The 23,421-nt window shown below is 46.5% G+C and overlaps 1 protein-coding gene across 1 annotated transcript in view; it reads left to right on the forward strand.

Annotated features, from left to right (window-relative positions):
- The window catches only part of ACE (angiotensin I converting enzyme), a 69,493-nt gene extending 47,790 nt beyond the window's left edge, over positions 1–21,703 (forward strand). The window contains exons 13-25 of the mRNA XM_083709052.1: positions 1,622–1,758; positions 3,645–3,803; positions 4,708–4,795; positions 8,092–8,235; positions 9,024–9,215; positions 12,018–12,115; positions 13,777–13,949; positions 14,995–15,218; positions 16,078–16,222; positions 17,471–17,569; positions 18,598–18,720; positions 20,164–20,351; positions 20,666–21,703. Coding sequence (XP_083565178.1) covers positions 1,622–1,758; positions 3,645–3,803; positions 4,708–4,795; positions 8,092–8,235; positions 9,024–9,215; positions 12,018–12,115; positions 13,777–13,949; positions 14,995–15,218; positions 16,078–16,222; positions 17,471–17,569; positions 18,598–18,720; positions 20,164–20,351; positions 20,666–20,853 — 1,958 coding nt within the window. The 3' untranslated portion in view covers positions 20,854–21,703. The remainder of the gene's footprint in view (positions 1–1,621; positions 1,759–3,644; positions 3,804–4,707; positions 4,796–8,091; positions 8,236–9,023; positions 9,216–12,017; positions 12,116–13,776; positions 13,950–14,994; positions 15,219–16,077; positions 16,223–17,470; positions 17,570–18,597; positions 18,721–20,163; positions 20,352–20,665) is intronic.
- Positions 21,704–23,421: the final 1,718 nt, after the last annotated feature.

A 23,421-nucleotide genomic window follows, 5' to 3' on the forward strand; every position in this document is an offset into this window, starting at 1 on the left:
TCTGCATACAAAACAAAGTAAAATAAATCCTTTCTCTTTCTCTCTCTCTCTCTCTCTCTCTCTCTCTCTCTCTCTCTTAACCATACACAGCACTCCTACTCCTAACACACCTAACACAAACTGTGCTAGCATTCCTAGATAACAGAGTTGAGTGCTGGTCGTTAACCAATCAGAGTAAGTAGTTTCTAGGTCAAGCAGACCTTGGCTTTCTGCCAAGAGTAAATTGACACTGCCTTGAGTTAATTGTGTGAAGCCAGAATCTGTAAGTTTTCATGAGAATCAATTAACAGAAACTGAACAAAAGTTTCCAAGGCACAAAGTCACGGGGGGGGGGGGGAGGCCTGCAGGAGGGTGGTTTCACTATGACCCTGGTGCTTGGGCATAATGGTAGCAGGTGTCCAAAGAAAAAAGGTGGTACTAGATGACCACCTCATTGCTTGGCTTTGCCATTGGACCAAGGCAATTATAATCCACAAGGGGGCACTCAGCTTGTTTTATATTTTGCAGCGGAACATAGGAATGGAAGTGGCAATCTCTTACATAAACAGGGGGACAACACAGGACATCTGACTGGGAAGAAATGGCTGATGCAACTGAAATACGGAGTGGTTTTTGTCTTGTTTGTCTATGGGGGAGGAGGAGGACTGTGAGAGCCCTGGTGAACAACTGACCTCACTGCAGGATGGCTTTTAGGGAGACCAGGAATAGGGAGATAGCAGGCTGTACTTTCCTTCTAGCATTGATAAACCACAAGTATTGATCCTTAAAGCACGTGCTGTTTTGCCTCTGGGCTGGCACTTGGTAAGGCAGGAGCCAGGCAGCAGCCTTTTTGAGGCTGAGATTTGGCTAGCGAACTGCTGACTTGACTTTTGCTGTTAAGGGGTATCGACCCCCTTCGTCAAGACCGGGTGGTACGTCTACTGATAAGGGGGAGTGCAGCCCTTATCAAAGTAGTGGGAGGCCAGCTGTTATTTCTCTCTGCTGATGAGGAGTGCAACTCTTGTCAGCATCGTGAGATGGCTCTCCAACCAATGGAGTTCCATGCTCCTGATGTAACAGATGAATTGGAAGGTGGGATGAGTTGCTACCTGGTGAATTGGCTGAGCAGCGGATTCTAGAATGTGGGCATCTCCATCTGTGTGCTCATTTTAACTTCCCAATGAGCAAAGGTAGATGCTCAGCTAGTACTTACCTACCACTCACCTGCTGGCTTCTCCTAACATTTCTCTTTAAGGGGACGGGAACGCCAGGGAATGAAAATGCCTCAGGTGGGTCTGCAAAGTTACCAGGTCTCAGTCCTGGAGTGTGTTTTAAGTGATAGGGTTTTGTCCTAGAAGTTCGAACTATAATATTGAGAAGGATAGGTCCCCTGAGCATGTTCAGAATGTCTTGTCTTCATCCATTAGTAACCACAGCCAATAATTGCACATCATAGGTAGGGAAAGGAGTTCTGATTCCATCAGAGAATGTAAAATTTCTGCAGGAACCTGGGACTTGTCTCTTTAGAAATGAGGTACTGGGAGTTAACATGCTAGACTAAAAGAAAGACAGGGAGGTGAGTTAATTTCCCTACTTTTTCCAGCTTTTTGTTTCTCCCTCCCCACCCTTTAACCTTTTCCAGATAAAATAACTGATGAAAACGAGGCTAAAACATTCTTGGCGGACTACAACAGCACAGCCGAAGTGGTATGGAATTCTTACACAGAGGCTTCTTGGACATACAACACCAACATCACGGAGCCCAACAGACAGATGATGGTAGGAAAACCAGCAGAGTGTGGTAGGGTCGGTGGTGGTGGTGTTGGGGAACTCAGTTCAATTCACATTTAAAGGGGAAGCTACCCAATGTCCTGTATACCTGAAGGAGCGTCTCCACCCCCATCGTTCAGCCCGGACACTGAGATCCAGCGCCAAGGGCCTTCTGGCGGTTCCCTCATTGCAAGACGTGAGGTTACAGGGAACCAGACAGAGGGCCTTCTTGGTAGTGGCACCCGCCCTGTGGAACGCCCTCCCTTCAAATGTGAAAGAAATAAGAAGCTATCTTCTCTTTAAAAGACATCCCTGTTTAGGGAAGTTTTTAATGTTTGATGCTGTATTGTTTTTAACACTCGATTGGAAGCCGCCCAGAGTGGCTGGGGAAACTCAGCTAGATGGGCGGGGTATAATTAATAAATTATTATTATTATTATTATTATTACTATTATTATGGGACGCGGGTGGCGCTGTGGGTAAAAGCCTCAGCGCCTAGGGCTTGCCGATCGAAAGGTCGGCGGTTCGAATCCCCGCGGCGGGGTGCGCTCCCGTTGCTCGGTCCCAGCGCCTGCCAACCTAGCAGTTCGAAAGCACCCCCGGGTGCAAATAGATAAATAGGGACCGCTTACTAGCGGGAAGGTAAACGGTGTTTCCGTGTGCGGCTCTGGCTCGCCAGAGCAGCGATGTCACGCTGGCCACGTGACCCGGAAGTGTCTCCGGACAGCGCTGGCCCCTGGCCTCTTAAGTGAGATGGGCGCACAACCCCAGAGTCTGTGAAGACTGGCCCGTATGGGCAGGGGTACCTTTACCTTTACCTTACTATTATTATTATTATATATTATTAATTCACGCTTTCTGAAATAATGTGTGAACCGAAACACAGCCACCTTTCGAAATGCAGCCACCTCCGAATTTTGCAAGAGAGTTCTGCAGCTAAGTAATATGCATTATGTGCGAATGAAGATGCATATAAATTAGTGAAATGGCTTTGAAAGACATGTATGTGTTAGGGGAAATTGCATACAATTTATCCTGTTTATAACAGGATAAATTTGAACAAAAATGCTGATGAGTTTTCATGAGGACTTCTTTTCTAATAAAAAATAAAACATCAGAAACGGATGTGGAAATATAGAGAAATAAACAGAAACTGACAGATCTGTGAAACCCTAAATTGTGAGGTTAGTGTTGTTGTTTGCCCTGAGCCCAAGGGAATGCTGCCTTGGGTTCCTTCACGAGGAAGGGTGGGAAATAAATTTTATCATCATCAATAATCCAGAATGCGGCAGCTAGACTGGTGACTGGAGGCAGCCACAGAGACTGTATAACACCGGTCCTGAAAGACCTACATTGGCTCCCAGTACGTTTCTGAGCACAATTCAAAGTGCTGGTGCTGACCTTGAAAGCCCTAAATGGCCTCGGCCCAGTATACCAGAAGGAGCATCTCCACCTCCATTGTTCTACCCCAACACTGAGGTCCAATGCCAAGGGCCTTCTTGTGCTTCTCTCACTGCGAGAAGCAAAGCTAAAGGGAACCAGGCAGAGGACCTTTTCAGTAGCGGCGCCCGCCCTGTGGAACACCCTCCCATCAGATGTTAAAGACATAAACAACCACCTGACATTTAGAAGACATCTGAAGGCAGCCCTGTTCAGGGAAGTTTTTAATGTGTGACATTTTAATGTATTTTTAATCTTTGTTGGAAGCCGCCCAGAGTGACTGGGGAAGCCCAGCCAGATGGGCGGTGTACAAATAATAAATTGTTGTTGTTAATAGAGGCAACTAGACAGTTGTGGGAGTGCTGGAGTTAGAGAATGAGCTTGTCCTTTTCCCCTCTGTGATACAAGTGTGCTGGCTAATGCCCCTCCCTCTCTCTCCCATATGTGCCTTGCAGTTGCAAAAGAACATGGAAATGTCAAACCACACCCTGCAGTATGGCCTTCGGGCTCGGATGTTTGACCCCACTGATTTCCAAGACCCCACTATAAAACGTATCCTGAAGAAACTGAGTGACATAGAGAGGGCAGCCCTACCTGACGCACAGCTGAGGGAGGTGAGAGCAAACCATAGAGTTGTAGAATTGCAGAGTTGGAAGGGGCCCCATGGATCATCTGGTCCAACCCCCCGCAATGCAGGAATCTCAGCTCGACAGATGACCGCTCAACCTCTGCTTTAAAACCTTCATTCCATCCTTGTTCCTGATGTAGATCTTCACTCACCCCTTCTTCCCTGGCGGGGAGATAGGGGTGCCAGCCATCTTGTGGTTCACACCAGGTGCCAAAATGTATTGGGCCCAGGACATAGCAGATCAGTTATGGAGCTTCCTGTCTCCATGGAGACCTACAGAATTGCCCTGTTCTTCGCTTTCAGGGAAGCTGTTGGGGGTTTCCATCTGGTAGAGGTTTAAGGTGGAGGGAGTGATGTTATTATCCTGACTTGGGTGCTGTTCATGTATTTTCTTAATGATGATAAGAAATTTATGGTTGTTGTTTTTTTAATTGCAGGCTGTTTGGGGACTTGTTGAAAACAGAACTTGAAAACCTGGAATAAATAAATAATGTGTAGTTAAGTCCCCAAGGGACAGTTCTGTAATGAGGCCCTAGATCCTTGGAATTGAATGTGCTGAAAATTAAGCTGGAGACATAAATAAAGAGCATTCTGAGAGGCAGGCAAGCACAGGGCACCAGAATATGAGCACACTTGTGTTTCATTGCTTGCACAAATTCAGCATAGCAGGGCTCATCCAGCATGTTGACACAATTATTTGTCTGGCAAATGAAAGCAGGAAGCAGATGCCTGATCAAGCCATAACAATAAAATATTTCTGTTCAATTCAAATGCATATAATAATACAGTTTCCGCCAATAGTCCTTGGATCTCGTTGTCAGGCAAATGATGGCGAGGAGACGAGCCCATATTTTACCTCCTAAGCAAATGAATCCTTTTTCTTCTTTCAGTATAATCAGCTCCTCTCAGACATGGAGACAATTTACAGCGTAGCCAAAGCCTGCACTGGAAACACAAGTTGCAAGTCCCTGGATCCTGGTAAGTCATTTATACATCTCCTGGCTGATAGGAATCATCATCATCGATCTTTATTACGGTCCAGAGACCCAACAAATCATTACAAAACAATACACAATTCATACAGCCTACCTCCAGGTTAAACAAGCATTTTGTTCAGAATATAGGGCTCATTTGATCTTGCAACCACCTATAAAAACTTTGCCACCGCTAATGTTCTAACATTTGTGCAGTCTTCCAGTAGGAACCTGACATAGTGAGCCTCTGATTTTCCCGGGATAGGTACCAGCAAGGGTAATATCAGTTCAGCCCTGGCTTGCTCATATTTTGCACAATGCAACAAAACATGTTTTATGGAATCGATGTCTTGAGCACACGAGCAAAGTCTGTCCTGGTAGGGAACTCCTCTCAACCTGCCATCCAACACTGCAGAAGGAAAGACATTTAGTCTGGCTTTGGTGAAAAGCCTTCGGTAGTTTGGTACTGTCAGGTTTTTAATGTAAGATGTTAACTTAAAGACATGCACATATTGAACTCCTACTGCTAGCGGACTACAGACTGCACGTGATCGTGATTGCAAGTCACTGTGTGCATTATTCCATAATCTTTGCTTTAGCATCTTTTGGGCACCTTCATAACCCAGGTAATACAGTTGGGAGGGAGACAGACCAATAGAGGTGGCTTTTTCAGCCATAGGAACCATTTCCCACCACATTTCCTAGCGGCCATGAAAACATACCGGACAAGATAACTTTGTCAGCCTGAGAAGTAGTGCTGGGCAAATTGCGTGGCAAGTCCCCTCCCCCATGTGAAATGAAGACACTGGACACATTATTTAAGGTTAATGGGCATAAAAAGGCCACAACTTTATTGATTACAGAATTGAAAGGTATTGGCCTTAGGCATTGGCTCCTATCGACTACCCGGCATGGAGACCGAGAAGGGTTATCCACAAGCCATGGGAGTCCTGTTGAAGTACGCCAACTAGGATCCCACGGGTGTCACCGCTCGGGGGCGTGCCGGAGGCCCTTACCTCCCTAGGTTTCGGACAAGGCAACGCCCCCCGGAGTCCTCTACCGGACTACCCTTTTCATTGGGGGAAGGTGATGGCGCTTCCTTCCCCCCATTCATTTGCATAACAATTAACCCCAGCCAATGCCTAACCGCCAATACCGCGGAAGTTGTGACGTTTGCTACGAGGTAGGCGAAAAAACCAAAAGGCTAGAAGTGCGCCAAATTGGAAAAATTCCTACCAGGCCCCTTGCGGCGACCAACCAAAGTCCATAGCAAGGTCATAGCTAGCTAAACCTAAAGGGTGGGTGGGATGGGAAAACCGCTCAGCTGGAAAGGGGAAAGAGGGCGGTCCCCGGGCGTGCCTGGCCTTAAATAGGCTAGGCCCTGCCTCCCCGGCCCGCTGATTGGCGGGCAGGGTCAAAGACACGCCTGGGGATTCCCTGTTCACGCGGGGGCAAAAGGCCAGCCCCCGCGTGTGTGGGAGGGGTTAGCCCGCAACCCCCTCTCCTCCCAGGTCGGAAATGGCTTTGTATCAGGACTTACCGGTAGTTTTTGTGGAAAAATAAGAAGAAGGTGCTTTTGAGTATGCACTGAGTGGCTTTCCCACACCATCGTGTAATCAACAACCAACCTCCACATATCTGGGGGGAAGTATGTTGCAACTTCTGAGTAGTTTTGATAGCCCCATAATGTTTTGACGTAGAAGTCAATCCCTACTAAGAAGTCATAAGGATGCAAGAGGAACCATGCTGGATCAGATTCAGGGTCCGTCTAGCCTAGCATCCTGTTCCCACGGTGGCCAACTAGGTGCCTATGAGAAACCCACAAGGAGGACATGACCACAACAGCACTCCTCACTTCCTGATTCCGGGTAACTAGTATGAAATATACTCAGAGTCGAGTGTGAATTTCATGCTCTTTATTCAGCTCATAGCAGCAATGAATGAAACTTTCCCCAAAACGTCTAGCTATATATACATTATTTACACAATGGGCCTTGCGTGACTGGCTAATTCCGGGCTGCTCCTGTAGGCCAGTCAGGTTGTGGATTCACCTCCTCCAGAAGCCTGATTGACTGCTCCTGCAGGCCAATCTGGTTGCTGATTCACTTAATCCAGGAGCCTGATTGGCTGCTCCTGCAGCCAATCAGGTCACTGAGTCACTTCTACCTGGAGCTGGGTTGGGTGGCTCCTGTTGACCAATCAGACTGCTGCATTCTGGGTCCTATTATTCTAGGATTTAGCTCAGTACATAACATAGTATTCCAAGGCACATTGCCTCTGATACATCACTGGAGCAGACTCTTTTGAAAGGTGATGGACTCCCCTTCACTGGAGGTTTTTCAGCAGAGGTTGGATGGCCATCTGTCATTGATGCTTTAGTTGAGATTCCTGCATTGCACAGTTCTATGATAGAAATCGTGACAAGTAGCCATTGGTAGTTTTATCCTCCATGGTTTTGTCTAATCCCCTTTTAAAACTAACCAGGTTGGTGGTCATCACCACATTTTTAAGGAAGCAAATTCCATTGTTTTATTATATATTGTGTGGTCTGTCTTGAATATCTCAACCGTGAGCTTCATTCAAGTCCTGTGGATTTTAGCAAAGGATGAGAAGTAGTGGGGCGAAACAGCCTTGTTCCTGCTATTAAACTATATGAGGGACATTAAGTTCATGAGAGCAGCCTGCATGTGATGAGTTGAACAGAAATAAAAGAGAGGGGGACATGGCTTGATGAAGAGTAGAACCAGGGCCTTTTTTTCAGCCGGAACTCACTGGAATTCAGTTCCGGCACCTCTCAGGTGGGCGCCATTGCCATCATAAGAGAACAAGTGAGGCATTCATTCATGGTGAACTCCAACACCTCTTTTTCTAGAAAAATAGCACTGAGTAGAACAGGCTATGAAAAACTTTACTGTATGTAGGAAGGAAAATCTCTGTGGCGCAGGTGGACTTTGAGAAAGGATATGAAGGGAGGTAGAGGGATGTGGCTCCACAGTTAAAGAAGTGTACCGTGTTTGTTTGGAGAGAACAATAGGTGAGCCTGCACACAGTGTTGGATTTAGGGCAGTGCAGGCCAAGGGGGCGCAAAACTGAGAAGACCCATAAGTGAGAAAATCCATCAGGGCCACTGAATTTTGGCCTCACTCAGAGCGCCATATTATCAGAGTGTTACCAAAGTCCACCCCTGCTGCACAGTGCAGAGGGAGCAAATTCAGGCCAAAGGAGAGAGATATACACATTACAGCACGTATGGTGCATAGTCTCCTACCTAATTCTTGCTTGTCTTGGCTCTTTGTTTAGAACTCACGGACATCATGGCTCACTCAAGAGACTACAACGAGCTCCTCAATGCCTGGAAAGGCTGGCGGGATGTATCAGGGAAGAAAATCCGAACCATGTACCAGAAATATGTTGAGCTGAGCAATACGGCTGCCATATTGAACGGTAAGCATGTTTTGCAATGCTGACTGCTCCAACAAAGGGAACAGTGGGTTGTAAGGGCAGAGGATGACTCTTACGAATGCGGAACCCAAACTGTTTGAGGTGAGCCTCAAAAGTCAATGCAGACTGGAAGCATTGTGGTCTTTTCTTTGTAAGTTGCTCTGAGTTGCCTATGGCAAAAAAAAGTGACTAATAAGAATAATAGCAGAAAGTGTCCTTCAGTGGAAAGCCTACCTTGCCATCAGTAACTGAAGCTTTCCAGCAAAGTCCACTGGTCTAACCACCAAAGCAAAGGCATGCACCTTTTTGCTTCGTTGTTGTTGTTTAAACTACAGAGCACTCAAGAGCAAGGCAGATAGATGCAGATGTCCACAAAGTTTACGTACTCTGTTCCCATGGCAGAATGTCAGACTTAGGAAGGGGGAGCTGGAGCCTTTTAATACTTTAAATGAGGAACTTAGAAAGGATATTCCCTGCTATGGGCTTGCAACATTGCGGTTTGGGGCACCTGGCCAAACCTACCATCAAGCAGCATGAAACAGCTGCCTTAGACAAGCAGATTTTTTTGTTTCATGGTGGAAGAGTAGCAAGCTATTATGGTTGTATTTTCACTGTCAGGCAGGGGAGAAGGGCTGTTAAGATGTTCTGCCTCAGATGCCCAAATAACTAGGTCTGCCTTGGCTTTTGGGGAGGGTGTCACCTGGTGCTCCACCGCAGGCAGTAACACCAGCCCTGGGGACACAACTGGAGAAGATGAAGAAGGGCTTCTATGTTCTCATGTTCATGTGCAGGTCATTCTGACAACGGTGCTTTCTGGAGATCCCTGTATGAAACACCGGATTTGGAAGATGTTCTGGAGAAAATCTGGGAAGAGCTTCAACCATTGTACCTCAATCTGCATGCTTATGTGCGCAGGGCTCTCTACAAGAAGTATGGTGAGGGTCACATCAACCTCAGGGGCCCTATCCCAGCTCATTTGCTAGGTAAGCCTTTTCACACCAAACTCCTGAGCCAGAAGACAATAATGGGCAACTCCCCATTGTCTCTGTGGTTCTGGAGGCCTACTCCATGGTTGCTTTTTCTTGTATTAGGCCCAGTGGCGTAGCGTGGGTTGTCAGCACCCGGGGCAAGGCAAGTAATTTGCGCCCCCTAACCCGTGGATTAGCGCCCCCAACCCTAACTCCCAGATGTTGCGCCCGGTGCGGCCGGCCCCCCCTGCACCCCCCACGCTACGCCACTGATTAGGCCATGCCTAGGGTCTAGGTTTTTAGGATTAAGGATTTTGTAGGAGGTCTGCAGCATATTTTGCCAAATGCACATTTGTTTGAGCATAGCATATAGTGGCTCTTAGGTCAAGAAAAATATTACGTTCCTTACACATGGAGAAATGTTATCAAGAGAGGCAAAATATAATCAATGATGCTATTAATTGACCTAAACTAATAGTCAGCTTGTCTGACTATTATAAGGTTGCCTTAACATGCTTACAGTGTTAAAATGCTTGTTGTTGTTGTTGTTGTTTAATATTTATACCCCACACATCTGTATGGGGAAAAGGCTGAGTTGCAAATAAATTCAGGGGAATTAGGAGGAAAGAGGAAGAAATAGTGACATTTTCCAAAAGTCAGACACTGTAGGCCAGGTGTTGGGATGAGCAATCTGGAACTAGGTGTATAGGACATAAAGCGGCAATGAAGGATTACTGAAATTGTTAAGAGCTGCTATCTATAGCATCACAGAAGTTCAGGAAGAACTGAGAAACTGTCCAGTATCAAAACTGCAAAGGCTATCAAAAAATTGGGTTCAGGATGAGGCATGACTAAAAGCTGTGGCCTTAGAGAAGACATGGAGACAGGATATGGAAAAAAAATATTCTGAGTGACCAAAATTGGGGTCTTAACAGACATGCTAAGACATAAAAAGAGAGAAGTTGACTAGTTTTGGACCCTCAGCAAGACTCCAGGGGGCATGGGCAAAGGTGAGATCATGAAAGAAGGCTTTATATGAAATCAAAAATAAGAATTGTCCAATCATAATGCCTAAAATTCAGATGTCATAAAGACTTATGTCGTTTTTGAAACTATAAGAGGAATGCCTTAACCTCATGAGGTTGAGGTCCCACTTTCAGAGGTGACAAATGTCTATTCTGCTTTAATATTGTGAACGTTTAAGCTCTGGCAGTGTGTGGGAAGGTTCATTTTTCTTGCTAAAGAATAAACTAAATAATATAATAAACTAAATTATTTCTTGCTAAATAATAAATGCCTTTATATACATTTGTCTGTGTTCTGTATTTACCCTGGTCCAGTTGATGTGCCTGCCATTCCACTCACCTCCAGGTTGCAGGAGTTGCTGGGTGTGCTTTTTTAAGCGCTGTAGCCTCTTTGCAGTTCTTGAATAATCAGTAAACAAAACAGACTGATTCTTTCAGTGGAAGCAGACAGAACTAACACTTCAATGCTATTCACTGGCCTCTAATTCTCTGTAGATGTCACCACCGAGACAGCCAATGATGCATTTAGTAGCTCTTTAGGAAGCAGAAGAAGGCGCCTTGAAGGCTGCTGCGTAATGACTCTTGAAGAAGATATGCAGAAATGGAGTTAGAGCTGTTCTACACAGCTAGACAAAATATGACCTGTTTTCACTACTTTTCCTTTACTTCTGTAAGCTCTGATTAAGTCATAATAGTATGATCTCCAACCCGCATTGTGGATGGAGGGGAAAGTCTTGTTTAGTGTGGACAGAATGATGACCCACTGTTCCCATTTGCCCTCTCCCCCCCCCCAAAAAAAAACACCCCTGGTGGTTTGTGTGCTCGAGCACAGGAATGGGGAACAAGCAGCCTCTAAGGCAGTGTTTCCCAACCTTGTGCCTCCAGATGTTTTTGGCCTACAACTCCCATCATCCCTAGCTAGCAAGACCAGTGGTCAGGGATGATGGGAGTTGTAGGCCAAAAACATCTGGAGGCACAAGGTTGGGAAACACTGCTCTAAGGGTTTTGGTATTTTTATTTTATTTTAAAAAACAAACGAAACAATTGCTGGGGGGAAAGAGTGAGTTGTCTTGCTCCTGCTAACACTTTCATGAATATTCAAGAGATGTCTGTAACATTTCCAGAAGCGCTTTCTATATGGCAATTGCAATAATTACTGGATGCATTTTCTGGGATGTCACCTTATCACATTTCTCCCAGGTGCAAAACATCGCACTCTGAGCAGTTCACAGAATGTGATATTCCTCTAACTGAAGCCCAACTTTGAGAGAAGACATGGGAAGCAAAAAATGCACTTCTTGATCAAGTGGAAAGACCATTATTATACACATTGTACCTCTAATATAGTGGGAGCCTGTGTGGTGTAGTGGTTAAGAGCGATAGACTTGTAATCTGGTGAACCGGGTTTGGGTCTCCGCTCCTCCACATGCAGCTGCTGGGTGACCTCAGGCTAGCTGCACTTCTCAGAAGTCTCTCAGCCCCACTCACCTCACAGAGTGTTTGTTGTGGGGGAGGAAGGGAAAGGAGAATGTTGGCCGCTTTGAGACTCCTTCGGGTAGTGATAAAGCGGAATATCAAATCCAAACTCTTCTTCTTTAGAAAAGGGAAGGAAGATATTGGAGAACAAAGTTATTGATTGTCTAGTGGGGGCTCCATCCATATGAATTCACCTTGAAGCACCCAGCCCTTCTTCCCTCAGAAAGTGGATGTTGGATCTAGTTGTTGTGTTACCCTTGGGTGGGGGGCTCCTTGGCCCCTTACCTATGCATTAACTCTATTTTCTGTTTCCTAGGAAACATGTGGGCACAGTCATGGTCAAACATCTTTGAACTCGTCATGCCCTACCCCAACGCGATCAAAGTGGATGCAACACCCGCCATGAAAAGCCAGGTTGGCTCAGCCAGGTTTTATTCAATTATTATTTGAAACGGTTTCTCTTGGAAACTAGCCTGAACCTTCATCCTGTTTAGAAGCTCCCCAGGGCAAAAATCTGAGGGAATTATTTAGCAACCTTTTAAGGTGGGGCTGAAGGTTGTTGAGTTCTTGAAGCTGCATCCACTTCCCCTTAACTGTACTGAAACTTTTAGCTCTCAAAGAGGGTGCTTCGGAGAGCATGTAGAATTCCTTTTCTTGGTATCTACCTAACCTAGTATCCACAGTTCTAGGCCAGGAAACGAGATTCCAGATGGGCCAGAAAAGAACCACTAGTTTGCTGCCCTTACTTCCTGCTTCTCTCTGTACAATCGTACCTCGGTTTTCGAACAACTTAGTTCTCAAACGTTTTGCTCCCAAACACCGCAAACCCAGAAGTGACTGTTCCAGTTTGCGAATGCTCTTTCAGAAGCTGAATGTCCAATAGGGCTTCTGTGGCTTCCGATTGGCTGCAGGAGCTTCCTGCAGCCAATCAGAAGCTGTGCTTTGGTTTCCGAATGTTTTGCAAGTCGAACAGATTTCCAGAACAGATTCCGTTTGACTTCCAATGTATGACTATATTTTGTTGTGTATCTGACATATAACATTGTGAATTCTTGGTGCATGTAACAGCTCAGCCAGACCTGTAGGAACCCCAAATCTGCTCACCTGCAGCTATCGAGAGGAAGGTCTTTTAGATTTTGCAAAATCTTTATGGAAATGAGATTTGCAGAGGTAGGGCAGGCCACAAGGATGACTTCCTTTGTGCTTTTGTACTGTATTTGACACATGGGTGTTTTTAGATTATGGGAATGTTTAGGAAAAGGACAGAGAACCTTTTCCAGCTCAATAGCTGCATCCCCTTCTGTGCAACCTTCAGGGGACCAAATCACAGCTGTCAACGTTTCCCTTTTTTAAGGGAAATTCCCTTATTCTGAATAGGATTCCTTGCAAGAAAAGGGAAAAGTTGAGAGCAAATGTCATTGGTGAGCAGGCCCAGAGGCAAAAGTGGGTGGAGCAATTTGTACAACAGACTTGTTTCCACACACACACACACACACACACACACACACACACACACACACACCTTCTCTGACCTTCATTCAGGCAAGCAAGAGGCATTATCAGAGTTCAATGACACATTTGAGCCATTGGGGAGAAACACCCAAGGATGCTACAAAGCAGGTGCATGTTAGGAATGTGGCTAAGGAAAGGGCGTGGCCTAGCAAGAATATTGGGGGCCAGATGGAGAAGTGTGGAGGGCTGTATTCCGCCCTTGATTTAGGGTTCGGCTCTACACCCCACCAGTCTGATACCTCATCTGTCAACATATCACATTCCCGATTTCCCATGCCAAATATTTTGCAGATCTTTTTCCTGTTTTCAGCTAGCATGTAACATTACGCTGCAGCAGAAGCAGGAAGAATGGAGTCAGAACGGGCAAGCCTTCCACAATTACCTTGCAGGTTCCATGCGACTGTTAATTTCAGGGTCATGCGTTTGAGCCCCACATTCAGCAAAAGATCCCTGCATTGCAAGGGGTTGGATTGGATGACCCTCGTGGTCCCTTCCAACTCTCCGATTCTATGTCCTCTTCGTTCATCTCTCTGCTGGTTTTTCACTCGCTCTCCTTTCTGCAGGGCTGGACACCAAAGAAGATGTTTGAACAATCTGACAGCTTTTTCCAATCCCTGGGTCTCATCCCTATGCCACCTGAGTTTTGGGAAAAGTCCATGCTGGAGAAGCCAACAGATGGCAGGGACGTGGTGTGCCATGCCTCAGCCTGGGACTTCTTCAACCGCAAGGACTTCAGGTGCTTCCATGATGACTGGGTGGAGAAGGGCTGTAGGCAGTAGAGTCTTCTTTGTCCCTCCACTGCCATGGGCCTGTGGTCATGCGGTTCACCACCATCTTGACCCTTGGGTAGATACTTAAAGGGGAGGCTTTCCTCTTACCCTCCTGTGCTTTGGCTGCCAGTGTGGTGTAGGGGTTAAGAGCGGTGGACTCGTAATCTGGTGAACCGGGTTCGCTTCCCCGCTCCTCCACATGCAGCTGCTGGCTGACCTTGGGCTGGTCACACTTCTCTGAAGTCTCTCAGCCCCACTCAGCTCACAGAGTGTTTGTTGTGGGGGAGGAAGGGAAAGGAGAATGTTAGCTGCTTTGAGACTCCTTTGGGTAGTGATAAAGCAGGATATCAAATCCAAACTCCTCTTCTTCTTCTTCTGGCAGAGGGAGAGAGTTTAACCCCACTGCCACGTAACAATCTCCTCCCCCCCCCCCCGAAAATATTCTGCCTTTTCTTTTCCTGAAGTTGGTTGTTCACTTCTCCAGGTCACCACATGGGTGGACCATGGGACTTGCTATGCACCACTCTGCATAGGCCTCCCCCCAAAATCAGGGTGTACATGTCCCCCCCCCCCCGCATTTCCACCTGCACCAATGCCACATCTTTTCTGGGTTTAGATACGGCTCTGTTTCCCACTCTTTTCTGCTGGGCTGTTTGCTGTAGTGCTCCAGAAAGATCCAGGGTTCAGGTGGGTTATTCAGCTTTGGGTCAGGTGAGAGAGAGAGAGAGAGAGAGAGAGAGAGAGAGAGAGAGGCGCAGACGTCTTCATTGCAATTTGTGGCTCAGTTCACTTGCATAAATCATCTGGCTGCATAAATCATCTGGAGCCATTGCTCTATTTAAAAAATCTCTCAGCAATCTGCCTGCTCTCATGCCTGACTCTCGGTTGGCTGGTGAGTGAACTAAATTGGCTGTTCCTCTTTTCCAGCTCTAAATTTCCCTTCCATTTCACTTTCCCTTCTATTATTTTACATGGACGTGACACCTTTCCCCCATCTTTCTCTTGCTTCAGGATTAAGCAATGCACCTCTGTGAATATGGATGACTTAATAACAGTTCATCACGAGATGGGCCATGTCCAGTACTTCCTGCAGTACAAGGACCAACCCATCTCACTACGTGATGGGGCCAACCCAGGATTTCATGAAGCCATCGGAGATGTTATGGCCTTGTCGGTGTCTACCCCAAAGCACCTGTACAGCATCAAGCTGTTAAATCAGGTGGAAGACAACCCAGGTAAGCAGGAACGGACCACATGGGGACACTTAGTTGCAAAGTGCTCTCAGCAGCAATTCTTTAGAATTTTTCAGCAATGTAAAACACCAGTGTTCATGATATCTTATAATTTGTCAAAGCGGTGGTTGAAATGGACACATGCTTCCCAGAACCAATTCTCAGCACACTTTGCCCCAGATCCCACAGACTCAAAAGCAGATCTTAACCATTGTTGTGTTGCCTTTCAACCCAGATTGGCTTTTCAAATTGGCTTGGAATAAACTGAATTATAGAGGGATGCGGGTGGCGCTGTGGGTTAAACCACAGAGCCTAGGGCTTGCCAATCAGAAGGTCGGTGGTTCGAATCCCTGCAACGGGGTGAGCTTCCGTTGCTCGGTCCCTGCTCCTGCCAACCTAGCAGTTCAAAAGCACGTCAAAGTGCAAGTAGATAAATAGGTACCGCTCCGGCGGGAAGGTAAACGGCGTTTCTGTGCGCTGCTCTGGTTCGCCAGAAGTGGCTTAGTCATGCTGGCCACATGACCCAGAAGCTGTACGCCGGCTCCCTCGGCCAATAAAGTGAGATGAGCACTGCAACCCCAGAGTCTGCCACGACTGGACGTAATGGTCAGAGGTCCCTTTACCTTTACCTTAAACTGGATTAGACATCATAAATGTTGACTGACTAGCCCTTGTTTAAGCATGTGATGTAGGCATAAGATTGGTTGTGGGAGCTTGTGGAATTTAGGAATTTGATAAATAAGGTGTTGGGAGGTAAAGGGTGTGGATACATGAAATGTAGTAAGACCACCAGGAGAGATGGGGCAGAAGGTTAAGAACTGAGGTCTAAGACTCTTCTTGTTACTTTCTTTCTCCTGGCCAGAGAGTAACATCAACTACCTGATGAGCATTGCACTAGATAAGATAGCCTTCCTACCCTTTGGCTACTTGATGGACCAGTGGAGATGGAAAGTCTTTGATGGGCGCATTCCATATGAGGAGTACAATCAACAATGGTGGAATCTTAGGTGGGTATTGGGTAGCTGCCTGGAGAAGGAAAGTATCTGACAATTTGGTTGTGCTTCATCATGGATGAGTTCTGCACATATGTTTATGCTGGGAGCAAGCTTGACTCAGAACTGAGTGGAGGGTGAAGAGCAAACATGGCCTGGTTTCTGAAAATGTGGGTAGAACATTGCTGACTTTCCCTAGGTGGTGTCCAAGGTCAAATTGGAGCCTACCTTACTTGGGGTTGCCCAGGGTGCTACTTTGGAAGTTATTCCCCTTCCAGACATGCCCATGGTGTGTATATTTTGGCCACAGATAATCTAGGGTAGGAATGGAGAATCTGTGGGCTTCCAGATGTTGGATTCCATTTCCCTTCTGCTCCAGCCAATGTTGGAGGAGATGGAAGTTGTAATCCAGTCACCCCAAAGGTGCCACATGCCTGCTCTATGGGATGAAGAAAGTATTGAAAGTAGGGCTCTTTCTGGGCCAAATAAAAGCATACCAGTAATTGTGGAAATAGGTTGTTGACGATTCCCAGGGGGATCTGAAGAAAAGCAAGCCCCTCCAGCTACACAACAGCACTGTCCTGCTCCAAAGCAAGACATCTGCTCCTCTGGAGCAAGGGTAGAGGAACCTTTTTTACCTTGTGGTTCACAGGCCAGGGGTGAGCAGGGCCAGAGGCAAATGTGGGTGGAGCAATGAATTTGACTTTTACCTTTGTACAGTAGACTACTTTATGGGCACGCAAAAACCAGATGTTCCTACAGAGAGACACAAACAAGCAAGCAATTAAGCATGATTCAATGGAATATTTCAGCAACGCAAAAGCACTCAAGAGAGGGAAAGAGCCCAAGAAGCTATAGAGAAGGGCCTGGAGGGGTTGTGTTTGGTCCCTAGACTTCAGGTTCTCCCATCCTTGTTCTAGGTTGGATACCCCATGAGATCAGCACTCAGTGTTGGTTTTTGGCTGGTGATTTCTCTCTCCGGAGAGCCAGTGTGGTGTGGCAGTTAAGAGCGGTGGACTCGTAATCTGGTGAACCGGGTTCGCGTCTCTGCTCCTCCACATGCAGCTGCTGGGTGACCTTGGGCTAGTCACACTTCTTTGAAGTCTCTCAGCCCCACTCACCTCACAGGGTGTTTGTTGTGGGGGAGGAAGGGAAAGGAGAATGTGAGCCGCTTTGAGACTCCTTCGGGTAGTGATAAAGCGGGATATCAAATCCAAACTCTTCTTCTTCTCTTTCTCTCCTCCTTTTATCCCTACTGCATAGGTTGAAGTACCAAGGTTTATGTCCTCCTGTGCCAAGATCAGAAGAAGATTTCGACCCAGGGGCAAAATTCCACATTCCTGCAAATGTCCCATATGTCAGGTAAGGAGGTAATTCCCTGCCTGGCCTGAGTTATTTAGAAAAGGTTAGGCTAGAGGGTCCCATCTTAAGGGCTGTTTCATTTGAATACGCTCCAAGAGATGATGAAGAGTACAGATAAAATAAAAATGGATAAATATAAAGCATTAAGTAGGAAATTCCTATTGAAATGGTATAGAACCCCAGTGCAACTAGCATACATAGTTAAAGGATTGAGTCCTAAGTGCTGGCACTGCGGTCAAGAGTTAGGGGTATATGCACATATGTGGTGGGAGTGTATTTGTGTGAAGGAATATTGGCAAAAGATTATAGCGGTTATTTCTGATGTATTTCAGGGAAAGATAGAAGTCGATAGAGAAATGCTTATCTCAGGAATAGTGGGGAATAGTAAAATAGAAAGAAAAGGGCAAGATTGGTATAAAATTATGATCTTAGCTGGTATGCTCGTTATTGCATCAGGATTGAAAGAAAAGGATAAATGGAAAAATGGAATGACTATGTTTTTGAATATATACAGTCTGATATATTTGAACAGGTAATGACGGAAGATACATGGGAAAACAAATGTCAAAAGATTTCGAATAAATGGACAAGTTATAGGAATTGGATAGCACGGGGGGAAGCCAACCCAAGCATCCAAATTAGAATGCATAATATGTGCACATGGTTAAAGATTTGAAGAGAGAACAATTTGAGGGGGGGAGGGGTTAAAGAAGAGGGAGGAAGGGAAAAAAATTAATTTAAATGAGTAGGGACAAAAGAATATACTGTTATGCATAAGTAATAGGAGGATGATTTTGATGTATGTTATAGTTAGATTTTCAACCAAAGGATTTTTCTGTAAGTTATTTGACGTCCCTGGAAGTAAGTATGATTACAAAGAAGAAGAAGAAGAAGAAGAAGAAGAAGAAGAAGAAGAAGAAGAAGAAGAAGAAAGAGTGTCCCGTCTTCAGCTCTGGCCCTTGAGGAGGGGGTGCCGGGAGCACAGTGTGACCTTGGACCTCCATTCACCTGTTCCATCTCTCTTCCAGATACTTTGTCAGTTTCATTATCCAGTTCCAGTTCCACCAGGCCTTGTGCAATGCTGCTGGCCACACAGGACCCCTGCACAAATGTGACATCTACCAGTCTAAGAAAGCTGGGACAATCCTAGCGTGAGTAGTAAGCCGGGTGGGGCTACACTGTAAGACTCTACCGTAGAGCTTTCCAAACTGTGTCGCGACACGTTAAGAGTGTCAGCTGCTGCAGTGTGGAGGTGTGTCACACAAATGCTACCTGCGCACCTCCCGGGGCTGGGAAGGGGTTAGTTTAACACCTCTGGTTTGCTAGTAAAAAGTGAATTACTGTGTCCCGAAATGATGTGTGTCTGAAATGTGTGCCACCGACATGAAAAGTCTGGAAAGCTCTGCTCTGACCCTTTGGTTAGAAGCTTCAGGTATCAGTCCCCTGGGGCCTTCTCAGTCCTTTGGGTGTTCCTATTTTGACTCACAACGCCCCTTTAAAAAAAGAAAGAAAGAAAACCGATGTGGAAATATGGAGAACTGAAAAATAAGAAACGGAGCAAAACTGAAATTGGCATATCCACAGCCCATCCTTTCTTGGGTGTAGTAGGACCTGTTACAATTCTAGGTCTTGCAATTCTGCATAAGACCCGCAACTTGGCAGCACTGCAAAATTGAATTCTGCTGGGGTGCTGTCAGAATGCTGTCAGCGGCTCCCAGCTGGTTGCCCAGGGAAGTATAAAGACAAGGAAAAGCTTCTTACAGTCCTTTTTTATTTCAAACTGTACAGAGAGAGGCTATAGAACCCAGCCTCTTGGATAATGGCGTTGTCCTGAGTGAACCCACCCCCCACCCCCCATCTCTCCCACTTCCTCATTGTCGTCGTCATCACCTCCTCTATGGGTGCAGCTAAGTGCCCTCTGTCTTTGAGCTCTTTGCTCTCCTACTTTTAATTCTCGCCAGGTTCTGGGAGATGGTGGGTCTGAAATGCTTTCTAATGACAACGTGTCAGCCGGGTTTTGTTCTGGCTTTCCCATTATTTCCCAGCTTTCCCCCTCATCTGCTTCTGAGCTGCAACCTCCCTCAAACCCCTGTTGTAAATCTGTACTGTCTTCCTCTTTCTCCTCCCTGGAAGGGTCAGGATGGAGAGGTGGTCTCCCTCATTCCTCCTCCTTTGCTCCAGTCCCTAACATCTGCTTAAGGAGCTGAAATATACTGGGAGTCGAGTGTGGATTTCATGCTCTTTATTCAGCACATAGTAGTGAGGAATGAAAGTTCCCCCAAAATATCTGCTTTATATACATTATTTACACAATGGGCCGCACGTGATTGGCTAATTCCGGGATTCACCTGTAGGCCAATCAGGTTGCAGCTCAGTACATAACAGGAGCCCAGGGCTGTCCTATCAGATGCTGGGAACAAAACAATACGAGGTAACTGCTTGTTAGACTCTCAGAGGGATCGATCTCACTGCAGTGAAAGACAGGGAGGCAGTTCTTAGGTTGTTGCAGCATTCCACCCACCCACTTCATGTCCTGTGTCTGAATGTGCACACCCGCCCCACACACCTTTGTGTCACTGTTTTGCTTTCCGCAGGAACGCCATGAAGCTGGGCTACAGCAAACCCTGGCCCGACGCCATGGAACTTATCACAGGGCAACGCAACATGTCAGCTGCGGCCTTGCTGACCTACTTCCAACCGCTGACAGAGTGGCTCGCTAACGAGAACAAGCGAAACGGAGAGACTTTGGGCTGGCCAGAATATACCTGGATGCCCTCTGCGGGTACTGAAAGGCTCTGAAAGGAGTCTTCTTCTCAAAAATCCCTATAACATGGAAATGGTGGGGGGAGGGGAGGGGAGGGGAGCAGGAGGCTCCCTCTCTTAATTTTATTACTTCAAGGAACTGGCCCGTGGTGGCCGTTCCTATACTCACAGAATCACTAGACTGGACCACAGGTTTTGAAATAATTTAACCGCATTGCAACTTTACCCCCTTCTGGCTGAGGGCAAAGAGCTGTTGAGTCCTTTGCCATCCAAGCCATACTCCATTTGAGCTGCCCCCTTCCTTTTTTTCTGTTTTTCTTGGTTCTCACCCAGGCCAGATGCAAGGGGATAACAGAGTCAATTTCCTCGGGATGTCATTGAGCAGCAGTGACGCCGCAGCAGGCCAGTGGACCTTGCTCATCATCGGGCTCTTCCTCTTCGTTACGACAATAGTTTTGGTGGCCAAATGCGTCATGAGCAGGCGAGGGGGCAAAGACGGCTTCGAAATGGAGCTGAAATGAGTTTGGGTGCTTCCAAACTGCTGTGCCTCCATGTGTGAGTGTGCACGAAAAGACCGTGGGCGGCTGGAGTGCGCTGGTCCTAATGAGAGTGTGAATGTGAGTGTGTGTGTTCAATGGACATGAACAGAAATGCAGATGAGCTGTGTGTTTGTGAAAGGTGCAGAGGCTGTCTTTGTTTTACCCACAGGTCTGGAGAGAGTGTGAATGCATGTTTGTGTGCATATATACACAATGCATGCCTGCATACAAGGGTTCCATGACTAATGTGTGTATGCACATGTGTGTAGATGGGTTGTGAGTACATGTATCTGGTGTGTGTGTGTGGCCTAAGGCCTACTTCAGGTGTGGACAATTTACTCTGCACATGTACTGACAGATCTGGCTTGTGTGAGCTGCTGGGAGGGGCAGCCTCCCTGGAGCAGGTAGTTGTGTCAACAGAGGCATGAGAGGACTCTTCCTTCTTCTAATTACTTCATCAAACCTTTTGATTATGCAAGAGCCAAAGCATTAAACAGAATCCCCACACAATTTTTTATTGTAAATATTTGGATTCTTGAAAGAAGAAAAAGGAATGAAGAATCGGGCAAGGTGATCCAATTTGCTCATGGGACTGACTGGACTTCATAAATCAACATGGACTCAATGGGTTTCCTCAAGATTGGAATATATGCATTTGGGGAGCAGTTGAATTATATGTGGACTGTGGCCATTCTAGCAGGTTAAATGTTATGCAGCATTAAGCTGTGTTGGGCTTCTCCGAAAGCTGGAAGGACATTGTGTACGTTTAGCATCAGGCAAAAATCTGTTTGGTTCCTGGGTGACAATTAAAATGAATCACAGTCTCCACAAATTTAGTGGCTCTGCCGTTTTATGATAAAGGGGAAGGGAACAGCACGAAATAGACTGCAAGCCAGGCATTGGCTCCTCAGAGAAGGTCTATGTATGAGGAAAGAAAACGAAAATGCCACTCCCTGGTTAAGTACACACACACACACACACACACACACACCACTGGCAGCTTTCGGGAAGTCTAGAACCCAAATACATTTTACAAAGGGTGTCTAGTTATGTTTTGCCTTGTTGCATCAGAAGCAGACACACCAAAAAGAGCCAGATTATTAGTTTAAAATCAGAAATGTCTACAATCTCAAAGGGTAATTTTTATCTCAATCCGCTTGTGTTTTTGTGGTAGGGGTTGTTTTTTTTTAAGTGTGAAGTCTGCTGTTCCTGAGTGTGAGTGCGATGCATTCATTGTTTGCTGTTCCACAGACATTACTGATGGGAAACATTGCTTTAGGCGCTGTGTTTTGAGTGTGTCCCTTGCAAGAAAGTGAATTTGCTCTTAATCCTGACAGCCTGGACTTGAGAGTCAGGAAGAGGATTAAGCAAGTGATCCCCCCCCCCCCGGAGTCTGTTGATTAAAAGCACCGTTGGGGCAGAGCCGCAGAGTTGCCACCATAAGGCTGCTTACACACAAGGAGGACCGGGGCGGGGGCGGTTGATGCTTCCAAGGGCGACATCTGTGCTCATCTCTTCCTCCAGGGAACGCTGTACCAGCCCAAACACAAGGAAGGCGCACCTGTAGAGTGACTTGTGGCACAATACCAATGAATTTAAAATGGGTTGAATAATTGCATCAAAGAGCTGGAAGGGAATCAAAGGCAACCAAGCCAGTTCAGCGTACGTAGTCGAGACCACTGGTACCCCCAGAAAGCTGCCTGCAGATTAAATAACTCACCCAATCAAAAGAGCCACGCAGCACGTAACTCATTTGGCACATATGCCCAGTCAAACGACCCTCTGCTCTGATGCAGACAAGTACTGTATATCTCTACTAGAGAAAAGAAGACTGTAATTAATTCTTCAGCTGTGATTCCTGGACCAGGTGACCTTTGGGGTCCTTTTTAACTTCACATTTCTATGATTCTGTGATCATTTGTTAAATCCTTCAAAGACAGACTTCTTGTGGCTGGGACGATATGGGATTGGGGGGGCAACTCCCATCTCTCCGTTAAGGGTTTGGGTGTAATCTTCAACACCTCCCTCTCCATGGAGGCGCAGATTGCAGCTATAACAAAGGCGGCATTTTTTCATCTCCGCCAAGCTAAGCAGTTGGATCCTTACCTCTCTCGCCCTGACCTAGCCACTGTGATCCACGCGACGGTCACCTCCATACTGGATTATTGTAACTCGCTCTACGTGGGGCTGCCCTTGAGACTGACCCAGAAACTCCAGCGGGTGCAGAATGCCGCAGTGAGACTCCTTATGGGGTCCTCGCTGCGAGATCACATTCACATGGTGCTATACCAGCTGTACTGGCTTCCAGTGGGGTACAGGATCAGGTTTAAGGTGCTGGTTTTAACCTTTAAAGCCCTATACGGCCTAGGACCCTTGTACCTATGGGACCACCTCTCCTGGTATGTCCCACAGAAGAACTTGCGGTCTTCAAACAAAAGGTCCCAGGCCACAGAGAGGTTAGGCTGGCCTCAACTAGAGCCAGGGGCTTTTTCGGCTGTGGCTCCAATCTGATGGAACGCTCTGTCACAAGAGACTAGGGCCCTGCGGGAC

The sequence above is a fragment of the Podarcis gaigeae genome, assembly GCF_964106915.1.
Source record: "Podarcis gaigeae genome assembly, chromosome: 13".
Taxonomy (NCBI): domain Eukaryota; kingdom Metazoa; phylum Chordata; class Lepidosauria; order Squamata; family Lacertidae; genus Podarcis; species Podarcis gaigeae.